Source organism: Gouania willdenowi, chromosome 14 (genome assembly GCF_900634775.1).
Source record: "Gouania willdenowi chromosome 14, fGouWil2.1, whole genome shotgun sequence".
Taxonomy (NCBI): Eukaryota; Metazoa; Chordata; class Actinopteri; order Blenniiformes; family Gobiesocidae; genus Gouania; species Gouania willdenowi.
This window is the reverse complement of record NC_041057.1, coordinates 17,867,093-17,894,791: the sequence shown is the minus strand read 5'-3', so window position 1 is coordinate 17,894,791 and position 27,699 is coordinate 17,867,093. Positions and strand designations below refer to the sequence as shown.

Here is a 27,699-nt window from a genome sequence, read left to right as displayed (position 1 = left end):
TTACTGGATCACATCAAGCTCGAACACGGCCTCCGGTTCACTCTAACCTCCGGCCTGGTTTTGTGGGCTGAGAAAGAGCATGACCCAGTGTCCACCATGTTCATTAACTACAGTTTAAAACCAAACCTAGACTGTTCAGGACTCGGGAGCAGTGATGTGCTTTGTCATGGTTGTTGACTTTGTAAACTTTGGGGTCCTGAGAAAATTAACATTAGTAAAGATTGTTTTTGGGGTGTTGGTGGTTAATTCTTGTTTCTATCTTAAACAGTCATGAATGAGGGAAGTATAGACAGTACCGGAATTTCACGCAAACAACACTTAACAGTTAAAGTATATGGTTGTTTCAGTACATTTCAGTATGCTTTTATCATTCATAGTAGATTAGATTACATTAGATTAGATTGATTATACTACATTGAATTACATTAGATTAAATGACACTACAACAGATTAGATTATACAAAATTAGACCCACAATGGGGAATCCACTCGTTACAGCAGTTTATGATAAAAAGTAAAAGCAAGAATGTACTGTAAAAAGGACATTTAACAGGAATATGAATAAATAATATTGCCCATGGACACACTGCACCATTGGGCTATAAAACTATGTAAAAAAACAAGTTCTGATGAACTACGGCCGGGCCCTCGGAACATCTCCACGCCTAATAGCATGTACCATGTTTTTGAGAATTTAGTCAAATTAATCTTAATCTATGTTGAATTGCCTTTGAAACGAGTTATTACACGACTATGTTCCGATAAGTTTAGAAATTATCAGAAAAGGGGGTGGGCCCCCGGGCCCCTCATTAAATTATGCTCGGCCCATTTAAAATAAGAAAGGCATCATCTCATCATATTCATTCATAGTGTTCATATCAAACTGCATTCCAATCTAACGAGAACTAAAGGAGTAGTCATTTGAAAAATGGGGTCCCCCTGGCGCCCCCGTGACATGTACGAGGTAATGGGCCCGATCCCTTCGCGAATAACAGAGGAGTAGCGATTTTAACTAGTGCACACAACTACAAGCAGCAGCAGAACAAGAAGAAGAACAAAATGAGTGGCGTTTTGAGTCCGGTTGCCCGGCCTAATAATAATAATAATAACTTTACATAATTTGCAGATGTTTGCTTTATCCTAGTTTCCAATCACAAAAGTCACAACCAGTAATGCTAAAAGTTTTGTGATTTAAAGGAATCTTGACTACGGTCTCGTTCTTGGTTACAAATGAAAGGTGTTGTTATTCCTAAGTAAAAATAAACAATGCATCGTTTAGATTCAATATGAGAATTTTTAACAATTCATCAGTTAAAAACCATTGCAAAAAAACCTGCAACATGTGCACACTTGACAGACTATATGTGCAAAACATTAAACATGATGGAATTATGAATGGCTTCTGAAAGGGATTTTATTTTAATTCTGAAAAAAAAACAAAAAAACATTTAGAACAATAACACAATAAAACAGGGGAGGATCCATCTCATGACAAAACTATGAAAATGTAAATGAATAAAAAAAACATCTTTGCTCTTATGCCCCAATTCTTCATCAGATCTGAAATGATACTATACAGTATTATATAATCAATGTGTTTGCAGCTCATATTTAAGTTTTTGCTAAATCTGGTGACACCAGGTCATAAGGTTATTATTAATTATGTGGTACACAATATCTTTGGTATAAATAAGTCTGTTTATCATTTACTGAAAATAAATCTGCCCTGAATATGATCACAAAGAAAGTCTATCTGATCCAGGCCTGCAGGTTTCTGTTAGCCAGGGAGGAACTGGCACAGAAACTTGATGACAGGCAGGGCCAATGACAGCAGATGTTGTGATTTGACACAAAGTGCACTCTGACAGCACAGCATCAGGCCTGGAGCAGAGGAAGGACGCTCGTACACAAGCACTCAATATGACTTTACACAGCGTCCAAAGCAAAATGTCAAACCAACTAAAGCTCTGTTACACAAGCCAGGGTGCAGTCAATTCTATCAACAATATATACATATATAACACCTGAATCACAGAGTGATACATTTTATGCTATTGATATAAATGTTTGTTTAGAAGATAAAATTGAGTTCTCATCACAGCACTGAAACGGCTCTTATCAAAGTGATCAATGACATAAGGATTAAGGAAAAGTATCTGTTCTCATTCCTTTGGATCTAAGTGCTACATTTGACACTGTGGACCATACAATTTAAAATACAATTTTGTTGTACAGATTCCAAACATGGGTTGAACTAAATGGAAATGTAATGCAATGGTTTAAGTCATACTTGGAGGAGCAAAGTTATTTTGTAATAATGTCCTGTGGGGTTCCTCAGGGCTATGTTCTTGGACACCTTCTGTTTAGCCTTTATATGCTTCCTTTAGGATGAATTTTACAGAACTGTAAGGTTGATTATCAGACACAACTATATCTATCACTGAACCCAGATGACTATGGTCCCACTGAGGTGTTGTGTGACTGCTTAGAAAAAGTAAACTGCTGGATGAGTGATTGTCTTTGGTAACAAGGAAAAAAGGACCGCTGTCAGCAATTATCTTGAGTCTCAATCTTTAAAAGCTAAAGACCAAGTCAAAAACCTTGGTGTTCTGATTGACTCAGATCTTACATTCAGCAGTCAGATCAAATCTATCACAAAAACAGCCTTCTACCACCTAAAGAACATCTCCAGAGTGAAAGGTTTAATGACTCAGAAAGATCAGGAGAAACTGGTCCATGCTTTTATCTCCAGCAGACTGGACGATTGTACTGGTCTTCTGACAGGAATCCCCTAAAAGAGCATTACAACACATTACTCCAGTTTTAAAAACTTTACACTGGCTCCCAGTCAGCCTCAGAATAGACTTTAAAGTTCTGCTGCTGGTGTATAAATCTGTGAATGGGTTTGGTCCAGAATACATCAGTGACATGTTAGTCAGGTATGAACCCAGCAGGTCTCTCAGATCTATGGACACAGGTCAGATAGTGGAGCCCAGAGTTCACAGTAAACATGGTGATGCTGCTTTTAGTTGTTATGCTGCAAAGAAGTGGAACAAACTGCCATCAGAGCTGAAGTCAGCATCTAATGTGAATATTTTTAAATCAAAGTTAAAGGCACTTTTTTTCTCTACTGCGTATGATTGAGAGAGAGATTCATGGTCATGTCGTTGATGTCATGTGTTTATTGATCATTTTAATTGATTTTACTGATGATTTTAAATGTTCTTATTGATTTTAAACAATTGAATGTTTCATCATGTACAGCACATTGAGTTGCCTTGAGTAAGAAATGCGCTATACAAATAAATGTGTCTTGTCTTGCCTGAATGAAAAATATCTCTCCATTATTTTGCTGACTAAATAAGCTGAATAGTTTGGCCCACAAGCTGCAGGTTGCTCACTAATTCATTAAAACTAGTTTTTGAACAATAGGGAAAAAATTATCTTTGCTGCAGTTCCCTGAAAAGACCAAATATAGTGGTTTACATGTTTTAAACCTACTAAGAATAGTCATTTTTGCTTTAATACAGACTATTTTTCATGCTACCCCTGCTGTATCTTATCAGCAATGTAACAGTCCCTAACTCACAAGGTGCAAAACTAAGTGCTTCTGTGATTTCTAGGAATCCTGGTGAGTTGTAATAAAAATATTTTAACATTCCATCTAGATTTGAACAACAATAGAGACGAGGCCCATTCCTTCATTGGACAACGTCTCCCTCTGCTGGTGGCAACATGTATAACATATCACATCATCTGCTTTTGATTCTGAGCATTTGAAAGCTCAAGAACATTCAATGGATGGATTTAAAATCTCTATACAGATCCAACAATTAGTGCCAATGAAAATCTGGTCAGGAAAATTTACCAAATGAGTACAGTGCAATGCAGAGGTTCCCAATCCATTTAATTTTCTAGAATTCGTTTTTAATCATGTTTGTTCTAGTGCTACAAATACAGAGTAGCCAGGATTAGTGCACAGTGACAAGATGTGCCTCATCAGATATTTTTCATACTGCATTTAATTTGAACTATTTTGAGAAAATGTAAAGAACACAGTTGTTTTTGTGATTAAAAAAATATAATTTCAATCAGTAATTTTTGTGTTTTTTACCAACTATTACAGATTTCGGGCGGGCACATTTTAATTCCAGGTGACCCCAGATGGGGTACGACCCCAAGGTTGAAAAACACTGGTGTATGTGTGGAAACGTTCGTGTGTGCAAGATAGGTGCAGCTTTATAAGCATCTCCTCCTTCTGCGTGGTGTGCACACCCACAGACGTAAACTTTAAAGTAGTAAATATTAATTAACATACACAAGACGACTGAAGAATCAATTATGTCATTAACTGCAAAGACGCAGAGGTTTTTTTTCTTCAAATAAATAAATAATACAAATTCTAGAGTCTCTGGTGTGAGGAGGCTTACAAAACACAGTAGTTTGCATTCTTTTATTGAAGGGCAGTGCAGTGGGAACCTCTAGAGTCGTCATTGTCTGCCACCATTTCAATCACAGCCTTTGTTAGACTTTGAACAAAGCCTTAACCTCCAAATGCTGAGTGGCTGCCTACTGCTGCTCAGGAACCAATTTCTCAGAGAAAATTGTGTGCATGTAGACATTAAAATAAAAAATAAGTTATCGAATGAATACCAGACACACAGCACAGAACCATGAACAGATGAAAGTTGATTCTCGTCCCCTTACCAATTATTGCTCATAGGTTTAAAAACACAAGAATTCTTGTTCCTTATTTAAAAAAACCAAAAAAAAAAACAATACAAACTTGGAAAGCTTGTACAAAACGTTTATTTTAATTTATAGTTACAATATAAAACACCAGAGTGAGAGCCGGCCAACTAAATAATGTGACAGAATGTAAATTCAGAGATCAGTTTAGAGTTAACTAGATGTGTGAGAATAGAATCTGGATAGGGATGACTTTTAAGGTGTGAATGAGCCGATGTCTCCTGATTCTGTGGTGACGGCACAACACGTAGTTTGTAGAAATGAAAGGATTGTTTCAAAGGCTTCATAGACTCGTGCTCAGGGATCAGCTGCGTAGACTGGCTGTGGCTCCCACACTCCCACCATTTCCCTCCTCATCCTCTTCCTCCTCCTCCTCCTCCGAGGTGTTAACCACTGCAACGCTGAGTGCCTGAAGCTCTTCCAAAACACACAGCAACCTCTCTAACAGGGTGCAGAAAGATGGGGGTCAGAGGTCAATTTAATGTAAGAGAGCTAATCAAGGATGTTACAAAGAGGTGGGACGAGATCTCACAATATTAAAATGTCATGATAGGCATCGTTGGGGGGAGGGACAGTGGTATCGTGCAGGTAGGAACTTCTAGGTTCAGAATAGCATGAATTATCAGTCTGGCAGTGGCACTTTAGGTTTTTTTACTTTAATGTTTATTTTGTGTTTGAATATATATTTAGTTTAAAACTCAAAAAGCTCATACAGAATTTTTAATTTATTAATTTGATAATGACAATTGATTAAAAAAATAAAGTACTTTTTTTTTTTTGGGGAGTCTAGAGTATCGCGATAAATGCAAGCTAAAAACCTATTTATTCAGTCTGGCTTTTATGTAGTGCATTATAATTTTTAGGGTTTTTAATTTTTTATGTTTTGTGCTAGTTTTAATGTATTATATTTAAAAACGTGTTCCCTTCTCTGCTTTTTTTTTTATCCCTGACTCTTATTTTGTCATCTTTTTAATTCTTTTATTAAATTACTTCTGTGTGCATTGGTCTCTAAAGCTTTTTATCATTTTTAACTTTTGTCAATCATGTTAACACATTTTTGTGAAGCACTTTGATCTACAATTGAATTTGTAAGAAAGGTTGGATTGATTTTCCCCTTTCAAAATATCGCATTGATCTCGTGAACCCAACAACGCGTATCATGAACTATATATGAAACTGTATCGTGCCCCCCCCCAGACTGAAACATTAGTTACCATCAGCAGAGACGCTCCTGTCTGCAGGTTTGAGCTGATCTATCCTGGAAGGCCCAGATATTGGCTGAACTGTAGTTGAAGGTCTAGTCAAGTCTTTTATTCTGCTTCCATCAACATCCGTGACCTAGATCAGAGTTATCTTATTGAGAACAGGGAGAAAAATGATTGCAGCTGCATTGTAAATGAAAAGGTCTCACCAAAGTCAGGTTTGCGTCCCTCCCCGCCTCCTTGGGGAGTGTCTTCAGGTCTTTCTTCTTAAAACTCATCCTCTCTACAGATTGTAGTTCTGTCATTGCATCTCGTTTCCTGGCTGCCTCTCTTTCAAACTGCCTCAAAGTCACAACTAGGAGAAAAGAAACCCATTATCATCAATAACATCACATAAGCTTTTCTAATCACGCCGATCAGTTTGCATTATGAATGTGACTTTGTCTGCAATGTTAAGCTGCTGTAGGCTGAAGCAGTGTATCATTAATCCTTCTACCTGCTTTAGTGTGCCCCCTCCTGGCCATATCGACTTGAACCTCCATCTCTCTCAGCTTCTCAGCACATCGTTCTTCAATCTCAGATACTCTGTCCTGCAGGGCTGAAGGAAAACAAAAACTCACTAGTCCTCAAAGCAGCATTCCTGCTGTAGTGCATCTGATTGTAAATTCATGCACAGAATCCAACACAGCAAGGCAGGAATACTAATCATCACGTTTTTAAATTCAAGGTGATGCAAAAAGCTTCATCTTTAGTTTTGTTAACGATAATAGAACTAAAGCAGGGCAGGAAATTACAATGGGATTAAAATAATCCCAACAGAGAAGAGGTCTCATTTATAAAGCAATGCGTAGGATCAATACTGAAAGTGCGCTGCACCAAGAAATATTCCGATTTATAAAAGGAATTCTGATGGTGTGATTATTATTGTATATTATATTTTTGCTGCTCACATGTAATGCCATTACTATTAAATAAAAAGCAAGTTAGTGACCGCGGTGATGACTGTGGTAAATAGTGCGAGTGACGATGAAGAAAAAGTGTCTGATCTGATGGGGAGGGGCCAGCCAGTGAGAGGCATGGTACCGTACAGGTGATGGCCTGGTGGCCATATGTGGGTTGGTCTTTTATTCTTTTTTTACATTTTCAAAATAAAGAAATTTAATAAATCCCAAACTAAGCATGGAAAGTGTCATGCGCATCATTTAGGGTCAGTTTTGTGCATGTGCAACGTTTATAAATGAGGCCTCAGAAAAAGTATAGTAGTAGTTTTGGAGCTGGTTTCTTAATAAATCCAGCAAGTTCATTATGTCTTTTTTGAAATAATATATTATGGGTTCATTTATCCAGACAACTTTTTTCAGTAAAGTTATTGTGAAATTTACTTTGATCTCCTGACATGTTCATTAGTTCCCACACCCGGGACTCTCTTCTCCAGAGACCCGTGGGTGACGGGGGCGTGGCCAAATCTGAGCCACGCACAGAAATAACTCATAAGCGATCCATAGATGCCTCTGAGGAAGACTGACAAATTACAAAGTAAATTTCCTGAAAAAAGTTGTTTGAATAAATGAAACCCTAACATATCAGCTTGTTTCTTGTTTTCCACTTGTTTGTCCTTGGAAACATAACTTCTAACAGACACAGTGGCAGTAGCTCAGCTCCTTTGGATCCAGGTCCAAAGCGAATCCGGGTTCAACAGAAAGTGATTTCATCAATATCAGGGTGGGAAAAGTTCCCCATCATCCATTTACGTTTCCACAAAAGATGTCATCATTGCTGTGCAACTGCTGAATCAAAGGCCAATCCCTCTGCCAGTGACAAGCTACAAATTATAATCCAAAGGACAGGCTCATACTTGCCTCAGTCCTTTATGTCTGATTTATCCAGATTGGGGTCACAGGAGGCTGGCATCTATCCCAAATACAACAGGACATAAACAACGTGCACAGAGGACAGGGTGCCAATTCATCACAAGGGCCGGTTTCAGGATTTAAAAAAATGATTGAGTGCCTTTCCTTGACCTGTATTTTTGATTCTGTTATCATTCTGCTTGAGGCAGTAACGCCGTCAAATAAAAGCCCTTTCTAGAAGTCTTGATATGGCTGGAATCTACACACAAAAAGCGAGCACACCGTGTGTGTGCGTCTGAGAATCAGATTTATTTTTCCAACCTTTGATGCTGGTTAGAAGCTACAGCTCATCTCTGATCAAATTACATTTCCAAACAAACAGGAATAAGTTGCAGCGATGGTGTTAGTGATGGTGCATTTAATCTTCTGAAGGACTGCGCGGGAGAAGATTCATCACACAAGGACCACATTCAGCCCTGAATGTCAGCATATGAAGGTCATTTCTGGACAAAGCTATCGGTGCGTCCTAAGATATCTAAAGTCTCACCTTGCTCGCTGTGCTGTTGCTGGCTGAGCAGCTCGCAGCGAAGTTTCTCCAGGCTGACCTCGCTCTCCTCCAGCTGAGCACGGGTCTGCTGTAAGCTCTGCTCTGCTTCCTGTCTGACTGCTACTGCCTGTTGGAGCTTCATCCAGCTCTGCTCCAGCTCCTGCTGATGCAACTTGGCTTTGCTTTCATCTGAGGAACGTAAAAACACACACTGAGTAACATTTCCCATAATTCACCTAGAGAAGGTATAACAACACAAATGTGGCATTTGAAGCATCTCACATTGTAGTTTTAGATCTGTAAGGGCTTTTTCAATAAGCTCTGGGGTTCTTTTGAGCTCTTGGGTGAGTCTATCCCGCTCCTCACACACCAACTTGTGTTCTGTCTGGAGGTCACTGATGTTGCACACCAACAATGAGGGAAAAAAAAAGATGAACTGATAAATAACGAGTGAGAAGGGAAAGACATTACACTGATGCTGATTTAGGTCATATTTTATTGAAGAAGTCTATCCCTGTCAACAAATGCTATTGCAATACTAAAATCTCTAATAATATCCTGCATGATTTCCACACCAGCATTTTGTCAGAATTTTTTGTAAACACACCTTAAGCGGCTGGTGTCAGCTGCTTGTTCTGCCCGTTTGCAGACTCGCTCTACTTTCTGTAGTGCCGCCCTCCTCAGGAGCAACCCTGTAGCACAAACCTAATGTTATGATCTTTATTGTTTTTACTGCAGTGAGGAGAAAGTCTAAAGTCTCTAGTTCATCCATACCTTGAATAGTCTCCACTCGTCTTTGAGCAAAAGTTAACCGCTGGGTAAAAGTGTTGAGTCTTGCTTTAGCTGCGTCTAATTCTGCCACCTTGCTTTCAAATGAGTGGCTGAACCTGTGAGAAGGACACAGTGTGTGAGCAGCTAATTTATTTTATTTTCAATTGAAACCTAACAAAATGTCTTTTATTTTCACCTGTAAACCTGTTCAACTAATGTTTTAACTTCAGCCTCTGTGCTCCGACTCTGCAACTTCATCTGTACATTTTTCTCCTGAAACTTTGCAAGGTCTTCTTTTAAAGCCTGTGAAAGGAAATGTACATCTATAGGAGTCTGTTGAACTAGTTTGCTCAGTTGTCACGTTGTCTTTTCACTCTGTTTTTCATCAATTATTAATAGATTTTTGTTTAAAGGTGCAGTCTGCAACTCTTATAAAAGTGACTTTTTGTCATATTTGCTAAAGCTGTCACTATGTCAGGACAGCTTTACACAAAACTAGGAGTTTGTGTGAAAAAAACAGGCTCATTGAGTCCCCCCTGTAGCCTTTGTCAGATTGCCAGAATGCACTGAGACCGAGCAAAAAGAACCAATCAGAGCCAGGATTGTGTTTGATGGACTGTCTGACAGCTGTTGCTCACAGTCCCCGCCCCCTTCCCAGAGCTAGAGCAACATCTTTTGTACAGTGTATGGTCTGGAGGAGTAGAAGATGGAATTAGCAACTTTGCTGCTTGATTTACATTATGTTTGATTTGTAATTGTTACACTAGAACTCTGTAGTGCATGTGTTGTTCAAGTGTGTGCAGCAGCCTCCGTATGGGCTGCTGTAAGTGACAGGGGGAGAGGGATCTTAAAGTTGCGGACTGCACCTTTAACAGCCAAATCTTCTTCTTTCTTGGTTATTGGCGTGTTGCAACCAACTTGAAAGGTGCATATCACCAGTTACTGTACATGTTTTATTTCATTAGAATCCCTCCTTTGATGTGTCCACAACAACCAAATCAAACACATAAGAGGCTTTAATGCTAACCTCCTTTTCCACTCTCTCCAAGTCCAGCTCAGCAGTTTTGTCCTGCAGGCTGTGTTGTAGCACTGCTGCCCGTTGGTGCTCCTGTTCAAGCTGTTGCTCTTTGGATCTGACCTATACAAGCAATAAATACAGCGGGTCATTTCTGACAAAATGTCAGAAACTTAGTAATCGATGTGATAGAAGCCAAAAGGACTGTTATAGTACCGTGGAAAGAAGTTCTTCTTTTTCTCGTCTGAGCTCAATGTCCTTTGTTCGAAGCTGGACGCATAACTTGAACACTTTCTCTCTCCATAGCTGAAGCATGTGAACAGCTTCACATCCATTCTTATTTAGAAGATATGTGGAAGCCTGCTGAAGCACAGGAGAAAAATATAGAAACGAGTAAATATAGTTGATATTATGTTTCAGCAAGGTGCATCATGGTCACGCTCTGCTACATTCGATTGTTTATGATATTGTTTGGTTTAGTGTGTGTGTCGATTGATTAAATCTAACCTTCATATTCAGTTTCTCTTCTTGGAGGGCAAGGATCTCATTCACAGAGTTCAGCCTGACAGTCAATAGCTCTGCAGTCGTCTGAAGAGACACTTTCTCCTTCTTCAGCTTCTAAAAAGTGTAGAAAACAAAGCAATAGTTATTATTTGGATAACAGTCCCACTTTAGTTGGGCAAAAAAGAAAGCAGAATCCAAACCTATACATTTTTTACATTTATTACATTTTATCAAGTTGTTACAAAATAAGTTGATTTTACAGATTAGTCTGTAAAATCAAGAAATGTCTGTTACAATCAATGCATTTTAACTGACCTCAATAGCTTCATTCAATTGTTCCTTCTCTCCTTTCTCTGGGGTAAACTGGCCAATGTAATTCCTGAGGCTTTGCAGTGTTTCAGATTGTGTTTGAAAAGCTTGTCCCATTTGGCTACAAAAAAAACAACACACAAAATCAAACCTTAAAAACCTGTAATTGTGACCACAGAGTAAAAAGAGTGTTCGACTCTCTTGAGTTTTAGATTTAATGTGGCACCTCAAATGTTCTTTCAAGCCATCTTTCTCAGCAGAAGCCTCCATCATTGAGCTTCTTAGCTGCAGCACCTCTGAGGTCACCGACTGCAATCGGCTCTCTAGTTCTGCATTTGTTCTTCTTGCTGCATCCAATTCTGCACAATGGGACGCATTCAACTGTTGCAACTGAAACAACAGAGCAAAGTGATAAAAGCTGAATGCTCTTCCTTTAAAGGCCCATCCTCCTGAACCTTCAGTCATCAGTCAGTATTATTTTACTGGTTTATATTTAGGCTTGAACTTGACGCACACACCTCGACCTCCTGCTTCTTTTGCATGTCCTCCAGCTGTTGTGATAGTTTAAGTGCCTCTTGTTCAGCCTGAAATTTCTCCCTTTCAACCTTCAGAGTGATTTCCTGGGACTCCTTTTTGCTCCTCTCTATATCTCTCTTCAGCTTTGCAATTTCATCGTCCGAATCTGCTTTCAGTCTTTGAAGCTGCGAAGGAATGCAATTCAAACCGAAAGTTATTCTAAGCCGTTATCAGACGACACAGTAGCACTCAGAAATCCTATTAGACAGCCCACTGCCAGGAAGACGCCGGTAACTCTCAGGTGACTGATGTCGACTCGAGTGTAAAAATGAAATGTTTTGTCTGTAAACATCATTACCTGTGATCTTATTTCCTCTGTTAGTGCACTGCTGAGAGCCCGCTCCTCTCTGATCTGAGTGAGTTCAGTCTTAGTGTTCGATAGCTCATCACGCGCTGCTTTCAGCTCACACAGGTTTCTGTTTAATGAAGATGAAGCCACATTAACCTTGATTAAAGATGATTCATTAATAACCACTAAAATGTTTGGTTTGACTGCGAAAACAGTAACATCACAAATAACGGTGTCCTGATCTAACATCAGCAAAAAATTGAACGAGCATCTAATTATATCGCTTGATATATCATTTGTTTTTATTGGATTCATTGAGGTTTATTTTCCAGGGTCTTCTATTTTTTTTTTTTTTTTTTATTATTAATTCTATTCAGTTGTACAATATGCTTATGTTTAAATTAAACTAGGGGTTATTTTGCAGTTGGTTTTTATTTTATTTTATTTTTTTATTGGATTTCTTGAGGTTATTTCTTGGAGTCTTTTGATTAATTTTTTGTTTATTAAATTTTAGAATATTATTTAAGGTTAAAATATATGCAATGTAGCACAATCAAAAAAACACACGCATCCCTTTGAAAGCAGTGTGCTGGATCAAAAAGCCAAAGATGCAATGAAAAAAAAAGTCCGCACAACTGCGTAGTTAGCTCCCAATTTTAATTTAACTGACACCAAAAAACGTGACGTTCCAGCCCACAACGTCGCGTTTTTTTGGTGTAAGTTAAATTAAAATTGGGAGCTAACTATGCAGTTGTGCTGACTTTTTTTTCATTAAAATATATACAACCCATTAAATAACGGTAAGTTTTTCTCATAGCTGCTGTTGCTGACTATTGTTCTCTGTTTGAGTAATATCACTTAATTAAACATTTTCTAACATTCCCCACTATAAAATAAGTAATCAATGTAGGTATGAGTCGTGCTGATATCATTGTGGATCAATATCTGTATTGTGTAACTCTTAAGGCAGCAATATCGGTATTGTATTGAAAGTGAAAAGCTTGTATCGGGACACTCCTAATAATTTACAAGCATGTTCATATCCTACTTTACCTGTTCAGATTCATGTCTTTGTCTCCTACTTCCTTTCTGTAACTCTCTGCAGTTTCCTTCAGAGCTTCCACTTGTCCCTTCAGACGCTCAACTTCAGCTTTGGATTTTTCTGCTTCCAACCACTTCTCAGACTCCCACCGCGACCATTGCTCTGCCTTCTCAGTTGGTCTGCAGATGATAATCAAAAAATATTAGTTTGTCTACAATGCCACCAATGTTGTGAATAACTAAATTGCTGTGGTTTGTTTAGAACAATCATGGATCTACCTCATCCAAAGGTGTAATGGCTGTTCTCCTTTCTGCAGCCTGGTGAGCCTCTGATTTTCTTGCTTTAGCTCACAGATCTCCTTTTGTGCCTGAGAAATAGCATGCCGTGAATTGGAAGTAATATTTCCCGATGACACGGATGTTGCACCAGGGATTACCCAGGAAATAGATGATAGTGTTGCTGGGTAATGAACACTCTGTCTATTTTCTCCACAAGACTGGAGACTTGATGCAAAATGTGAGGGTGGAACAAGGTCCTCTTGGATACTCCCTAAGGAACAAAAAAAAATCTTAAGTCATGGACCTGCTTTAATGTTCAAAGAAAAACAGGAGAAAGTAATGACTGCACAACATAACCAAACCATCACTAAATAGAATATGATGACAAAACCAAATGCAACCAGACTGGATGAATAATGGTCCATCATTGGACAAATGACTGTTAAATGGCATATGTTTTATGTACTAACACTTTACAATCACACGTCTCGGTCTGTCTCTAAAGGTATCTTGGTCAGTATTGAACGCTTTGAAATAATTTTTAAAACTGCAGAAAAACACATTATTTAATCCTCTGCAAAAAAAGGGGGCAAATAGAGTTGAACAACTTTAAGGAAAATAGCGTGAAAAAAATAATGTTTTCAATTGCATAATGCATCTAATAGCCCTAATTTGAATGAGATTCAAACTTTGGAACTTTAGCACCCCATGCTACATGAAAATTAAGCAATGCCTATTAAACATGTTGGATAGAGAACACTCACATATACAGTATGTTTGGATTCCAGAATCTATCTATCTTATTGCTGGGGACTCAACTGTAAACATGAGCATCAGCATGCAGACAAACTGACCATGCGCATGGTTGTCAGATGCAGCTGATGTTTTCTTGTTGAAACATTGTTTAACACATTTTAACCCTCCAATCAGAACCTGATTAACATTATCAATGTAACAGACAAATTATTGTTTCCAAATAATTAACCCCAAAATGAAAAATCCATAAAACTGACCAATCAAGACACTACCCTGATGTGTCTGTAGAAGTGTGGGAGTATAGAATGAAGTAGAATCCGCTGGTGAATAATCACCAATAAAGAAATATTCTACAACAACTGATTTGAGAACTACTGTATATGGAGGACATCATACAAATAAAATTCATGTTGTAAAGCAGTGTTCTTAAAAAATAATGAAAATTATTGGCTGTATAAATTTGGAAACACATGCCGCTGAAGTAGAAAGCAGTGGGATCATGAAAGCTCAGAATAAGGAGAATGGAAGTGTCACTAAAAAAAATACAAACTACTAAATCAGGATGATGTCATATTATATAACAGCCAGACATACCAAAATAGAGTTTATTGCAAATGATCTAATCACACGGTGTTTAATATAGACAGCTTCTGAAGCTTCCCAAATCACACACACACAGTTCTTGAGTGGCTTTTGATTGGTTTTGGTTTTGTTTACTCAGTGTTCATTTTATTTTACAGCACCGTTTGTGTCTTTCGTTTAATTTTGTTGTTCATAACACCAAGGAGGTAATATTTTAACCAGCATTTGTATTTTTGTATGTTTTAACCAAAGTTAGACTTTACACAATTGAACATTCCATTCAATTTTAGAGGGGATCAGGATCACTATACAGATTCTGGATCAGTTCAAAAATTCACATTTTGGTTGATAATTGACAGATCTTTGTGACATTTGTTATGTTGGGTTGATTTCTCAGTTACCTTATCAAATTTCATTGCTATTTTTCCCCCAAATAATGGGGGTGCCCATGCATTAGACTTCCTGAATTGTTATGAATGGGGATAGAAATTTTATACAAGCCTTTAAAGTGTGAACGATCATGGTACCATGATCAGGTTCACTGATCCATATAACTGCCAATATCTGGCAAAAAAAAGTGCTCTTGTTTTGTTTCATTTGGACCTTTTTTGTGACCTATATTTTTTTTCCAATGGGGTGTTTAGATGTTCTCCCTGTGCTTGTATGTTGCCTTAGTCATTGACTTCAAATTGTTGCAACGAACTCAGTCATAGCAGCTCAGATCATTCAAACACTAATGAGCAATTTCATTTTTCAACATCATATAAACCACCTTCCACCTTTCTTCTACATCAGGGGTTCTCATCTGGTCTCACCACGGGACCCACATTTTTCCACGGTCATTAAATCACGACCCATTTTTTTTTTTTTTACAATTCAACCAATTAAATTTAGTTTTTCAAAAATAGCTGTTGAAAATATACACATATATAATGTTTTTTTTTTTTTTTAAACAAATCTATATATTTATCCTTGCAACATGCATTTTAGAGCATGTTTGTCAGAAGAAAAGGTTCTTTCAAAATAAAAGACAAGTCCAACATGAGAAGTATTTGTTAATTTTTGACCAGATGTCCACGACCCACCCAGTACAGTTCTGCGACCCACTTTTCGGTCCCGGCCCACCAGTTGGGAATAACTGTTCTACATGTTTGGTTAGTGTTATAATTTTTTTCTTTGTAATATAGACTATATTATTATATTATATATAAAATAAACCTCTAACCATGATGGAAGAAGGAAATTACATTAGCCCAAAAAAAAAAAAAATAGAATAAAACAGACCCTGCATTGGATGACAGTTCAATATGTAACATCATCATCATCATCATCATTTTAATGTGTGATGACGTAGGTGCGTGTGTTACACTTGAAGTTAGGATAAAACAAGTGACAAATACAGCAACTTACTTGTAATCGCAGGTGAAGTGAAATCCATTGGCGAGATCAGCTTTTCTTTTCTTAGATTAAGTCTCTCCATGTCTATAAACCAAACCAACAACAGTCGTTTTCTGTTATTAGAACTTAGTTTGAACCCCCCGATACACGTTTAACGCTGTTGCCTTAGTTACAAGTAAAGATGGCTAACACGGAAGTCTGATGTAGAGTTAGTTTGGTGGAAACCAGCCAAAATAAAGCCTTAAATTTCACGCAAAGCCACAAATACACACCCTGTCATCTGAAAAATCTGTTTAAAAAAGAAGGAAATCCATGAGCGTTGTTTGACAACAGCGCAGTGCATCACGGGAAACTGTCTAAAACACAAGTGCCGCATTTCTAATGCTGCTTCTTCTTCTATGGTGTTTTCTGGCTGCTTGCACCCTTATAGTCGCACTACCGCCCCCCTCTGGTATTCAGTGCTCAAATGCTCAGTTTTCATTTTGGTTGTCAGCCCAGTGATTGGTAAAAAAAAAAAAAAAATCAGAATCTTCTTTCTTCATCGCCTCTTGTTCTTCCTCTCTGTGCATAGTTTGTAATTAAATGTTCCACTATTTCTAGTTTATGGCAGTAATCACAGAGTCCATTTTCACTTTTCCAAATAATGTGTCCATTTTAGGTTACTTTGTCCAAATCAGCGTCTCCTGTTTCCTAAATCTTTCCCTTTCCTCCTACTGACTTCACCCTGCAGTGCATAAATGTCTCCGTTTCTCCTCCTGCTCCCAGTACTTTTGCCATTTACCATTGATTCTCTTTCTCACTATACTTTTTGACAACTTGATGGGTTTTTTTCTGTCAATGTTTCCTTTCTAGCTCATTTCTCTGCTATGTGATTGACTCCCTCATTACTTAAAATACCCCAATGTGCTGCACCCACACAAACCTGACTAGTATTCCTTGTCTTACTATTCTTAAATGTACAGTGTGTTCAATATTTCAAACACTATGTCATGTCGACTTGCTTTAAACTCTGCAAAGCGGATGCTGAATCACTGCTATCAAATGACTTAATTCTGTTTGCTGCACCCACTCTAATGCCATCACCATTGCAAACAACTTTCCCTGCATTCATGGCTGGGGGATTTTGCTGAACTTCTCTTAGGTTCATCTTAGGTGAACTCTTATCTGATCCCTATACAAAACTATAGGTCATTTACATAAACCTGGTTCTCTGAGTAATATGAGTGAGATGTCTCACTATGGGTTATACGCCTACGGGTCATCTGTCAGAAGCCCTATCTCATTACGCCAATCTGTATTGGCTGGTGAAATGTATTCATCCGCCGCAGGTAGTCCTGCCTACTATAAGTAGAGGGGGCGGAGAATACGGCATCATTCAAGTAAGCAAACCTCTTCTCACTCACCCAGCAAGAAGGGCTGTCTGGTGAGACATCGCACTCATATTACTCAGAGAACCAGAGTTATGTAAATAACCTATAGTTCTCTTTCATAACATTCATTTTGACGTCTCACTATGGGATATGGTAGCTCCCGTATTGCAGACAAGCTTAGCACGCGCCACACCAGCCCGCAGGGCAAGCACTGTTCTTGATCAGGACAGGAGAACCGTCCATGCCACACATGGAGCAAAGACATCCAGTCGGTAAAGCAGACAAAAGTGAGGGATGAGGACCAACTTGCTACAGCACAAATATCCTTAACAGACACTCCCCTGAACAAGGCCCAGGATATGGCTAAACCCAGAGTCGACTGTGCACGCAAGCCAACAGGCGGCTGCAGATCCCAATTTGTATAAGCCAAAGCAATTGCCTCCACCACCCAGTGTGACAGATGTTGCTTAGTAACCCACTTCCCTTCATGGGGCGGAGTCCCAGGAGACAAAGAGCTGATCGCTCCCCGTCATATCCACGTAAGCGCCCACAGCGCGCACTGGACACAACAAATGAGAACACTGCTCAACCTGTGAGGAAGAGAAGGCCGCGAGGTCAATAGGAGAACTAAAGCCCAACACCTTTGGTACAAATGCCAGGTTGGGCTCCAGCACCATCCTCACATCACTCGGGAAGAACAGATGGATGTCACTGACACGTTTAGCTGACGCCAAAGCCAGTAACAACACTGTCTTCAGGGACACAAACTTCAAGTTTGCAAGTCCCATTGGTTCAAAAGGAAGACATTCAAGTCCCTATAGAACCACAGCCAAATACCACAGCGGCACCAGTGGCCTGGACACAGGGAGAAGCCTGCATGCTCTTTTCAAAAAACAAGCAAGACTCACAGTTTTATCCCCAAAGCCCATGTGACAGGCAGCAATAGCTTTCAAACATTTTCACCGTGAAGAAGGCTCTCTATCAATCAGCTCCTGCAGAAATGACAAAATCACTCCCACAGAACACTGAATGGGGGCGTGTCCTGTCCGGTGACACAAGCCCTCAAAACCCTCCACTTACAGTCGCACAGAGATCTAGTAGTGGAAGCCCGAGCGCTCTGTATGGTGGAAATCACAAGCTGTGAGAGTCCCACGGCTGACAGATTGCACCACTCAGGGGCCAAGCCCAAAGCACCAAGCCCCTATCAAGGGGAAGGCATAAAGCAGCACATGCGGTCAATCGTGTGTCAGTGCGTCTAACCCGAGGGGAGCACCCGTGTTGTGAAGGGAATAAAACAGTGTGCACTGCGTGTTGTCTTCCGCGGCAAACAGATCCATTCTGGCCCATGCGTAACGGGCGCAGAACTGTTCCACAACCTCTGGATGCAGCATCTGCTCCCCATAAATTGGCGCCCCCCTAGACAACAGGTCTGCGCCTGCTTTCAGGTCCCCCGGGATGTGTGTCGCCCTCAGTGAGAGGAGGTGCCTACAGCTCCACAGGAACAATCTGTGCGAAAGCAGGTGCAACTGATGGGAGTGCAATCCACCTTGGCGGTATTGCCTGTCCTCACCAAGGCATGGTGGCCCGTGAGGAATGGAAGGAAAAGTCTCTGCGAGAGAAGGCAGCTGAAAGCCCCAATAATTGATGTGAGAGCGCTGGAGGCTCACATTCCAGTGACCCCTCACAGACCATCCCTCGTGCACTCTGCCTCAGCTTGTCCGGTTGGGGCCTGTGATAACTATTTTCCTGGACGGGATGGTGCCCATAGGCTGCCCTTGTGTCAGGAAATCGAGGCACGTCAGCGCCACAGAGCCCCGGCACACTCTGCGATCATTATTCCATGACGCAGACAAGAGAAAAAAAAATAATAATAATTATTCCATGACGCATGGGGTTCTCTGGTGTGACCATCTTCCTACGCTCATAATGACGCACAGAGTTTTCTGGTGTGATCACCATCCTCCATGCGTCATGACGCACAGGGTTCAACCCGCATGAGGTCATCTACAGCTGGAATTCTCCCCTGTGGAGGAGACCGGGCCCAATACAAGGACGGTAGAAGGAAGATAATATCCTGCTGGGGACAACATGCTCCCTTCCGCATTTATCACGAAACACACTGTCAGACAGGTGATGTAATAAAATACGCGTGTGCGCTCTGGGCACATGACCAGGCAGATGTCCCACCAACCCAGCGGGGCTGACATTGCTTATGCACATCGCACAGACACTTTTTTAACCATAACGTATCCACTGGGAAGCGCATACCTCTGGGGAGGATACATCGCGTGAAATACACGCCTTACAGACCGACAGACGTGAACCAAGCGCACTGTCGCACACGGCGTAGCAGGAAGGCATGCTCAAGCATCCTGAACCTGTATTTCCTGTGATATCTGTTCAGAGTACAACAAACCACGATAGGGTGGTGCCGGTGGAGCTGCAGCCAAGGCTGAAGGCTTCCTGGACCGTGTTAAGATGGCAGGGCGGGCCGGAGCACAGACAATTTATACATACTGTATATAAACCGAGAGTGCTGGGAAGCATCCTGCGCAAATGCTCTTCTGTCTTGACGCCACGTAGGTGAGGATGGAGCTGGGATTTTACGAGGGAGACAGAGACGGAGAGCCTTGTCGTCTGTCTTTTCGGCTCCCATCGCTCTCCATGTGGCCAGGGCCGTGCAGCATTGGACATGGCGACTCAGGTTGGGGACAACCCCTCATCTCCATCCCGAGAGGCAGTGATGTAACCGAGCCGCTAACTGGTGTGTTGCGTGCGGTGCTCAACAGTTGCAGTGTGGCGTCGAGTGAAGCAGTGAGCCAAGCCAAAAACAGGTGGTCAGCGGTCGGCCCTCGACAGCCGTGCAGGGCGTCGCAGCGGTGTTACACCGAGCCGTCCGTGTGTGTTTAATTCAGAATTAATTTTGCATTAGGAATTAAGTGTTTACATGGCCAGTTTAAAGAGGATTTAACTTTTTTTCTGAATTAAAGAGGAATTAAAGCTCCCATGTGAACCATCCATGAAAAAGCAACTTAACCTCCCACTTTTCTATTGCAAGACATAGTTCCTTCGGGCACTGCACTAATATTTTTAATAGAGATTTGGCAGCAGATCCATACACTACACTTCTATTGTTAATTCCTAGCCTGATTCTAATTAATGTCATATAGATATATGTAAAGGCTGCTACATTATTAAAAACTCAACTCCCTATTCCCGTTAAATGCAACTTTCTCAAAATTCTTCGTGTTATAACATACATGCTTTTGCAACATCAAAAATAACAGCCGCTACTGTTTCTTTTTTGATGAATGATTTCCATTTTTCATTCTGAAGACACAACCGTCTAATCTTCCATTATGTTTACGGATGTTACAAGGTAAAGATTTAGGTCTGTAACTGGTTGGTGTACTAAAATCTTTCCTTAGTTTTCTTATAGAAACAATGACTGCCTCCTTCCAACTCCCTGGTATTTTAACTTCCTCCCACACTTTGTTATATAACGTTTACAACTTTTCCCATTTAAGTATTTATCATTACATAGCATATCTGGTCCTTCCCTGGAGCAGTCATAACTACTTTATCCAATGCCCTTTTTACCTCTTGCATATGAAATGGTGCGTTCTGCTCATCTCAAGTATCTGTGTAAGATATCTAGATTTTCAATCTCTGTTTTCGCCCCAACCATCCTTCTATCTTCAGAATAATTACTTGAACTGTATAACCTCACAAACATCAGTTCTCTTCTGTTAGCACAGGATAGCTCCCATCCTCCCTCATCTTTCCCATACCTCCCACAGTGGGGTTATGTTTCCCATTGAATCCCAATATGTCCTCCAGTACATTCTGTTTATCCGTCTTATTGTCATCCTTACCACTGCCTGGGCTGTTATGTCTTCTGTAAAGTGTTGATAGTTATGGATCCTAAATTCTTTCTTTCTATATGCAACAGCTTATTTACATTTGTTAACCCATCCCTTTAATCCATCTTTACTCTTGTGAATTGATCTTGTTAGGATTTCACTTACATGTGGCTTTGGTCCGGTCCCGAAGGGTCTACACAGCAAACCAGAGGTGGAATCCCACCTGGTTCTTTAATGCTAGAGGAGGACTTACACTTATAATGAAACTGAAGTCAAGGAATATAGTTGAAGCTATTTATTACAAACGTTTTACAAGTGAGTACAAGACTATGCAGCACTGGCCCTGGGCTCCTTCACGGTGCGTTCCGGAAGCCGAAAGAGACCGACATCCATGTTGCATCCGGCTTTTCCTTCTTTGCCCCTACTGGTTCGTTGGGCCTCCCGCCCCTTGACCTAACCTGTGTCAGTGACCAATGTGATATGCAGCAGTGTATGAGACGTGGTGTTTCAAGAACATATGAGATGCTAAGTGTAAAAAGCATGTGTTTTTGAGTGTGCAAATAATATGCCTCAATTCCACCTACTTTAATACCATTACCTATTTCCTAATTAAAAGTCACTATGTTCATAGGATCATTAAAGGTGCAGTCTGCAATGTTGGAAATCTTACATAAAACTGGATAGTGATCGTTTCCAATTGTTCCTTTACTACACTTTCCAATCATACTTGGGAACAATATTGTTTGCTACCAGTGTACAGTCGAGACTCCATTCCTTTCCTGTGTTTACACCCATCCTTGTATTAGTACCATCATTAAAGCAGATTGGTTCTCTCTCCTTTAACAATTCCTCAATAACCACTCCAGGCCATTAATATCCATGTTTTACTCCCCCATAATGTGTTCTGTGCATTCAAGTCCCCACACTACACAATGCTTACACTGTTTTGTCCTTCTATTACTTCCAACTTATTCAGTTCTAATTTCTTGCTTGAATTAAAATAGTTCACCACCATTACTACCTTTCTTCCCATTTATACTTCCAATACTATGTATTCCAGCTCTTTTCCAATACACAATAAGGTCTACCTTGCATTATGAATGTACACACTGCCTCCCCTGTATCTTTCGTATCCCTTCTTACTGCTACATATCCATAAAAAACAAAATATAAGTTGGGTTTCAGATATGATTCCTGAACACATATAATATCTGGTTTCTCCTCCCTACTTCCAATAAATGGTTTAAAGTCTTGTCCATTAGCGATCAGATTCCTTGCATTCCACTTGATGCTTCTTTATTTGCTTTTCTTATGAGACTCTTTCACTTATTCCCAATTTAGCCCCTTCATCTCAAGCTGATGCACCGCTGCTTTTACAAGTACCATATTTGAATTCTTTCAGTTTTTTTATTTGACCTCCACTGTGGAATTTATCTCTCCTGCTAGAAATGTTATCATTCTTTTCTTTTCCTCCCACATCTTCCTTTATCCTCTTTGTCCATATTCCCTGTCGTTTTACTTTCACTTCATCCATACTCTATGCTCCCCTGTTAATTCTTGCAATTTATTGTTTTTGGGCATGCTTTTAGACCAACTCTGAAGATATTGTATTTTATTAGGCTAAAAGAAAACCATTAAAGCCCAACAAGACTAGTAAAAAAAAGTGTTCATTTATAATGAATATTATCTTTTGTGCAAATGCAGGACAAGAAAGGGGTAAGTTAACAAATCACTTTATTCAAATCTATGAGCAATAAAATGGAATTCTAAAATGTTATGGCTTTTCCAACTCTGTACAAATTTACAACTTAAAAGTTGTGATTATTCTTCTGTAAAGTAGTCAAAGGATTAAGGATCAAACCGTTCACCTTGTTATTTCCACAAACGCTATATAAAGTAAAACTAATGTATATGAAATCTTTTTTTCAAGATAAATAAAGGCATAGTATACATGTTTTGTTAGCATGTGACTACATTTCCCAGATGTGGGTTAATGAAAAGATCATTAAAACAAAAAAAAAAGAAACAGTATTAAAAAGCAGGTAATAATCTGTGTTTTTTAAGCAGATTTGAAAAATTGTGACTGGCAGATCGTTTTTCCGAAATCTGTAATCAAACCTAAATTCTGTAAACAAACAAAAACATAGGGTAACAGATAACGTCATTCATAATAATAAAAGTGAAAAAAAAAAAAAAAACGTATCTAACATGTTTGATTTTATTAAATCTGTCATAAATTGGAATAAGAGATTAGATAGGGATTATATATGCCTAATAAGGAGATAATTAGTCACTACATCACTTCTTCTTTCCTTAGGTCTCACTCACATTTCCCAGAGCTCTCTGATGATCAGATCAATTTTGTAGAAAAAATGCATCAAGAATGGACCCAAAAACACTGCTTAAACATAGTGTATATTTGTATTATTGTATATTCTCATCTGAGAAAGGTAGCCTCTTCTAATGCAGCGAGGCACACACCATGTAGGAGCTTTATGCATCCATCAAATGCAGGTTGTGAAAAGGTGAGTGCATGCATTAGTATCCACTCACCTACACAACATACTGTATATACCCTCCATTTTCTCTTTGTCCTTTTGTATTTTATTCTCCTAGAGTCTTCAACAACCATTTCTGTTTGCACTTGCTGGTTATATATCCTTTTTTCTATTGCTTTTGCTACCATGACCCACTTTCTCCCCGGGGTTCATTAAATTTCATTTAATCTAATCTATTTATGGTGAGGTCAAGGAACAAGGATATAGTTGAGTTGGACTAATTTGCATTAAGAATCATCAACAGGGTGTCAATACAATGAAAATAATTAATGGAGAATATCAGTGAAACAAAGTAGCCTATAGTACCTAGAAAAGAGAGAGCTGAAGAAGCTATTCCAGTAAACAAAGACCATGCCTTTTTCATCCATCTAGCACTGAACAATATAGTACTGTCTGTGCGTGCAAACTGACATGATTTTTAAAATGTGCACCTACTTTTTAAGTAATTACATTAACAATTTCTTGCTTGCTTGTATTGGACCACCCAGGCCATTGTTTGCCTCAAATAAACCAATGAGCCATCCATAGCTCGCCTGACTGGATCGAAATGTTGGTCCCTGGTTGTGCATTTTATTTTCAGAGGGGAACTTTTTGCACTTTAAGTAGAAAAAAATATAATAATTTTTATTAGTTGTTGTTTTATATATATATTCCTATTGAATTGAAAAGGTTACACCCAAAGTATTTGTAAGTATGTGCCTTGAGTTATAAGATTACAATTTCATTTATTAGACTCTTTTATCAAAAGCGACATTCAACGCAAGCAGTAAGGGTTAAGGGACTTGCTCAACATCCCACAGTAATAACCCAGGTTGAATTCGAACCACTGACCCTCCAATTAGTCAAAGAAAATCATGGTTATTTGTCAAACTGATTTTTTTGTATTTTTTCCCTTTCCAAAGATATTGTCTCGTATTGTTATCGTGAGCCGATGCATTTCATATCGTCTTGTGAACTTTACACATTGTCCCGCCCCTAATGTTTACCATTGTTTTGTCACTAGCTACCTTTAATGGATCCTGCTTGGTTTGTATAAACAGTACTTCCTCAAATCTTTACTCTAATGCTAACCCAACACATCAGCGTTGTGGTAAAAAAAAAATCTCCTTACCGATATGTACCGAAGATTATCCATTTAAAGCTCTCTCTCTCTGACCTCTGTCAGGCTATCAATATTATGTGCTCACAATCTTTTAGTCACTACATGTGTCTTCTTACAGTAAGGTGGGAAGATTTTCCCAAACAACCTTGAATGGTTGCCTAATACCAGAAAAAGCACTTCCAACTGTTTTCTCTTTTGGGCACTATACTTGACGCTATTGAAAAGGGAAAAAGATAAAAGCACTTATAGCCATTTCCCATTTGTGTCAGCAATCTTGTGCCAATCCCTTTCCTGGTGTTTGTGAGTAAGTGCAATGTCTTTTGCTTTCTTCTGTGGACTTTTTTTTTTTTAAACTCTAAACTGCACCGCCTTTCTTAAATCTCTCTACCTCTATACAACGAGACAGTGAACATAGCTTTTCAGATTCTCAATGAGGATTGCAAATACTCTCTTTGGCCTTTGTACATGCCACTGTTTGGATTTTTGAGGGATGGTGAAGTGGAGCTGTTTTTTTTTGTAAGCGGTAAAAAAAAAAAGACAACCTCGTCTATTATCTTCAAGACCTGTGGCAAAGAAAGTAGCTTTGTTTTTGTCCTCATTGAAGCTGACTCTACAACAACTCTTTGGAGTCCATGATTTAAAACTGCCAGTGACTGCAAAACTGTAAACCAGAAATGGGCAACTGATGGCCCGGGGGCCACATGCGAGCCCCCAAAGTAAACGTATAAAATGACAGAACAACATTGCAGATACATTAAATACAGTAAAAGACAAGAAAAAAATACTCAAACATACAAAACTACTACAAAAATGAACAAACTGAAAACAGTAATACACAAAATTAATCAAAATTACTCCAAATAACACAAAACGACGACAAAAATACACAAAATTACAGAAAATGACAAAAGTACACAAAAAGACAAGAAAAACACAAAAGAGGACTCCACACACCCACAGTACTAACAAACAAGCAAAACAACAAAAGACATATACAAAAATTACTCAGAAAAATGCAACATGACTACATAAATACACAATATGATTCCAAAAAACATACATTTTACAGGAAAAATACACAAAAGGACAACAGAAATGCACAAAATACAATCATAACAAACAAGACAACAACAAACATACAGAATGACAGAAAAACACACAAAATTACCATAAAAACTCTTTGTTCTTTCCTGTGTTAATGCTCGAATTGGTCATTATTCCAAATGCTGACATGAATGTTGATCATGTGGCCCCTCAATTTAACACATTTTTGTGGCCCCCACTGTGATAGAAGTTGCCCACATCTTTTAATCCTGTTTGTACAAGTGATTTAAGTCCCAAAAAATACAATCATTGCAAATTGAGCAACACAAGGTAGCATATCTTCCAGTAATCAATGTATTAATCAGCTATTAATATCTTCACTTTGCAAAGTGAGTTATACAGCATACCTCCTATACTGAAACTCTATTTGTTTTGCACATAAAGAGAGTGCTGCCCACATAAATGACAATAAATGTAATCTATGTTTTGTTTCAGTCCATAGCTGTCCTTGGTAACTCAGCATGAGGTCGATATTGCAAAGCGTCTTTCTTCCAACTGTGGATGCAATCTTTCAGTTTTGCATTACAGCTATGGCCACTGGGCATTATTAAAAAAAAAGGATATGTGAGGAAAATGCCTGCTATGTCAGCAACTAGATGCTTTTCTCCTCGTTCCTCATGCGGCGTGTTAGAAGTTTGGTGTTGGGGAAAGATTTTTGTTTGTCTTTCTTGTTTTTTCACTCCAAGTTCAACTCCAGAACAACTAAAGAGAGACATGGAAATAAGCTTAGATTGTGACGGTAAAATATCTTAAACAAACACGTCATAAAAAGATGGTCTAACAAATCTAATCAGTGCTTTTTAAATTTAATCCCAAATTCTCACCCTGGATTGTTTTTCTTCCACCTCTGTCATAGTTTATAGTTGTTTGCATTTATAAAGATTGAATTAGAATTTTTTTTAATTTTTTTTTTAAATTATTATCATCGCTCACTGCTCATGTTTTAGTTTTTTTTTTTTTTCTCAAGTTTTTATTTAAATGAATGCCTTGTTTAAAATGTACTTTAGTTATTAGACAAACAGGGTTTGAGTGATACATATATACATTTTACACTTGGATAAAATGAAATTTGAGTTTCTTACAATGTCAAAAAATGTGTCATTATTTTAAACAATTGAATCCATGTAGAAAAGTCATCCCCATGTTGACAATTGTATTAAAACAAGATCATACAAAGCAGATAGTCTCTGCAAAGGCTGTTGCACTAAAGCCAGGAATACAAGCATGATATGGAGGAAATTTCCACCTGTGAAATGAATAATTCTACAAGTTTTCCTCCATATTCTAGAATTTGTTATTAGTGATAGGTTGTGTAAAATCCCAGTGAACCCAGTGGATGTCGAAACATATACGTTGCACAAAAATCATTCATTTTAAATGAAGTCAGTCGATATACACCCAGAACTATTTAAGCTTTTGACCACAGGACCATAGTGCACGGGACATTCACTGCTTCAGCAATACCAAGACATTATAAATCAGTGGTTCCCAAACAGGGGTACACATACCTCTAGGGGTACAGGAGCACATTGCAGGGGGTACTCTGAAAGATTTAACAGATAATTTAAAACTAATAATGAAACACTCCTAGTTCCTTTTTAGGCTATTTTTTTTGGACAAATTTACCACAAACTAACAATACTATTATTCAATAAAATACTATATTTTCTTGTTGTTTATTAAAACAGGATTATTTTATGCTGTAGATTTTATCACACTTCTAAAATAGGAGACAATAACTAACTACATTTTACAAAGGAGACTGTCTTAACTTACTATTGAAATAATCACATAAAAGTTGCATTATTTGGTATTTTCCAAAAAAAAAACTTAA

General features: G+C 38.8%; 1 protein-coding gene across 4 annotated transcripts; it reads right to left on the bottom strand.

Annotated features, from left to right (window-relative positions):
- Window positions 1-4,858: 4,858 nt before the first annotated feature.
- cchcr1 (coiled-coil alpha-helical rod protein 1) lies at window positions 4,859-16,251 on the bottom strand. Of its 4 annotated transcripts, none has more exons than XM_028466799.1 (20): window positions 15,881-16,251; window positions 13,291-13,403; window positions 13,133-13,221; window positions 12,866-13,033; window positions 11,822-11,939; window positions 11,466-11,648; window positions 11,174-11,337; window positions 10,954-11,068; window positions 10,642-10,752; window positions 10,351-10,497; window positions 10,147-10,257; window positions 9,316-9,422; window positions 9,123-9,235; window positions 8,956-9,040; window positions 8,631-8,743; window positions 8,349-8,537; window positions 6,448-6,549; window positions 6,161-6,306; window positions 5,964-6,087; window positions 4,859-5,190 (listed from the first exon to the last, which is right to left on the bottom strand). In XM_028466799.1, exons 1-20 carry the CDS (start codon window positions 15,948-15,950, stop codon window positions 5,054-5,056), a joined length of 2,505 nt encoding a protein of 834 aa, XP_028322600.1. In that variant the 5' UTR covers window positions 15,951-16,251; the 3' UTR covers window positions 4,859-5,053. The 4 variants fall into 4 exon arrangements, with proteins under 4 accessions (XP_028322600.1, XP_028322598.1, XP_028322596.1 ...); XM_028466797.1 differs by having other exon boundaries at window positions 13,133-13,403; window positions 15,881-15,952; window positions 16,141-16,251; XM_028466795.1 differs by having other exon boundaries at window positions 13,133-13,403.
- Window positions 16,252-27,699: the final 11,448 nt, after the last annotated feature.

Bases quoted from the DNA above. Each gene is read 5' to 3' on its own strand.
- cchcr1 (XM_028466795.1), bottom strand. From the start codon at position 15,950: ATGGAGAGACTTAATCTAAGAAAAGAAAAGCTGATCTCGCCAATGGAT. The intron at 11,069-11,173 runs GTGCCACATTAA...TTTTTTTTGTAG, and splicing joins GGCTTGAAAGAACATTTGAG to CCAAATGGGACAAGCTTTTC. The intron at 10,258-10,350 runs GTACTATAACAG...TTGCTTGTATAG, and splicing joins AAGAAGAACTTCTTTCCACG to GTCAGATCCAAAGAGCAACA.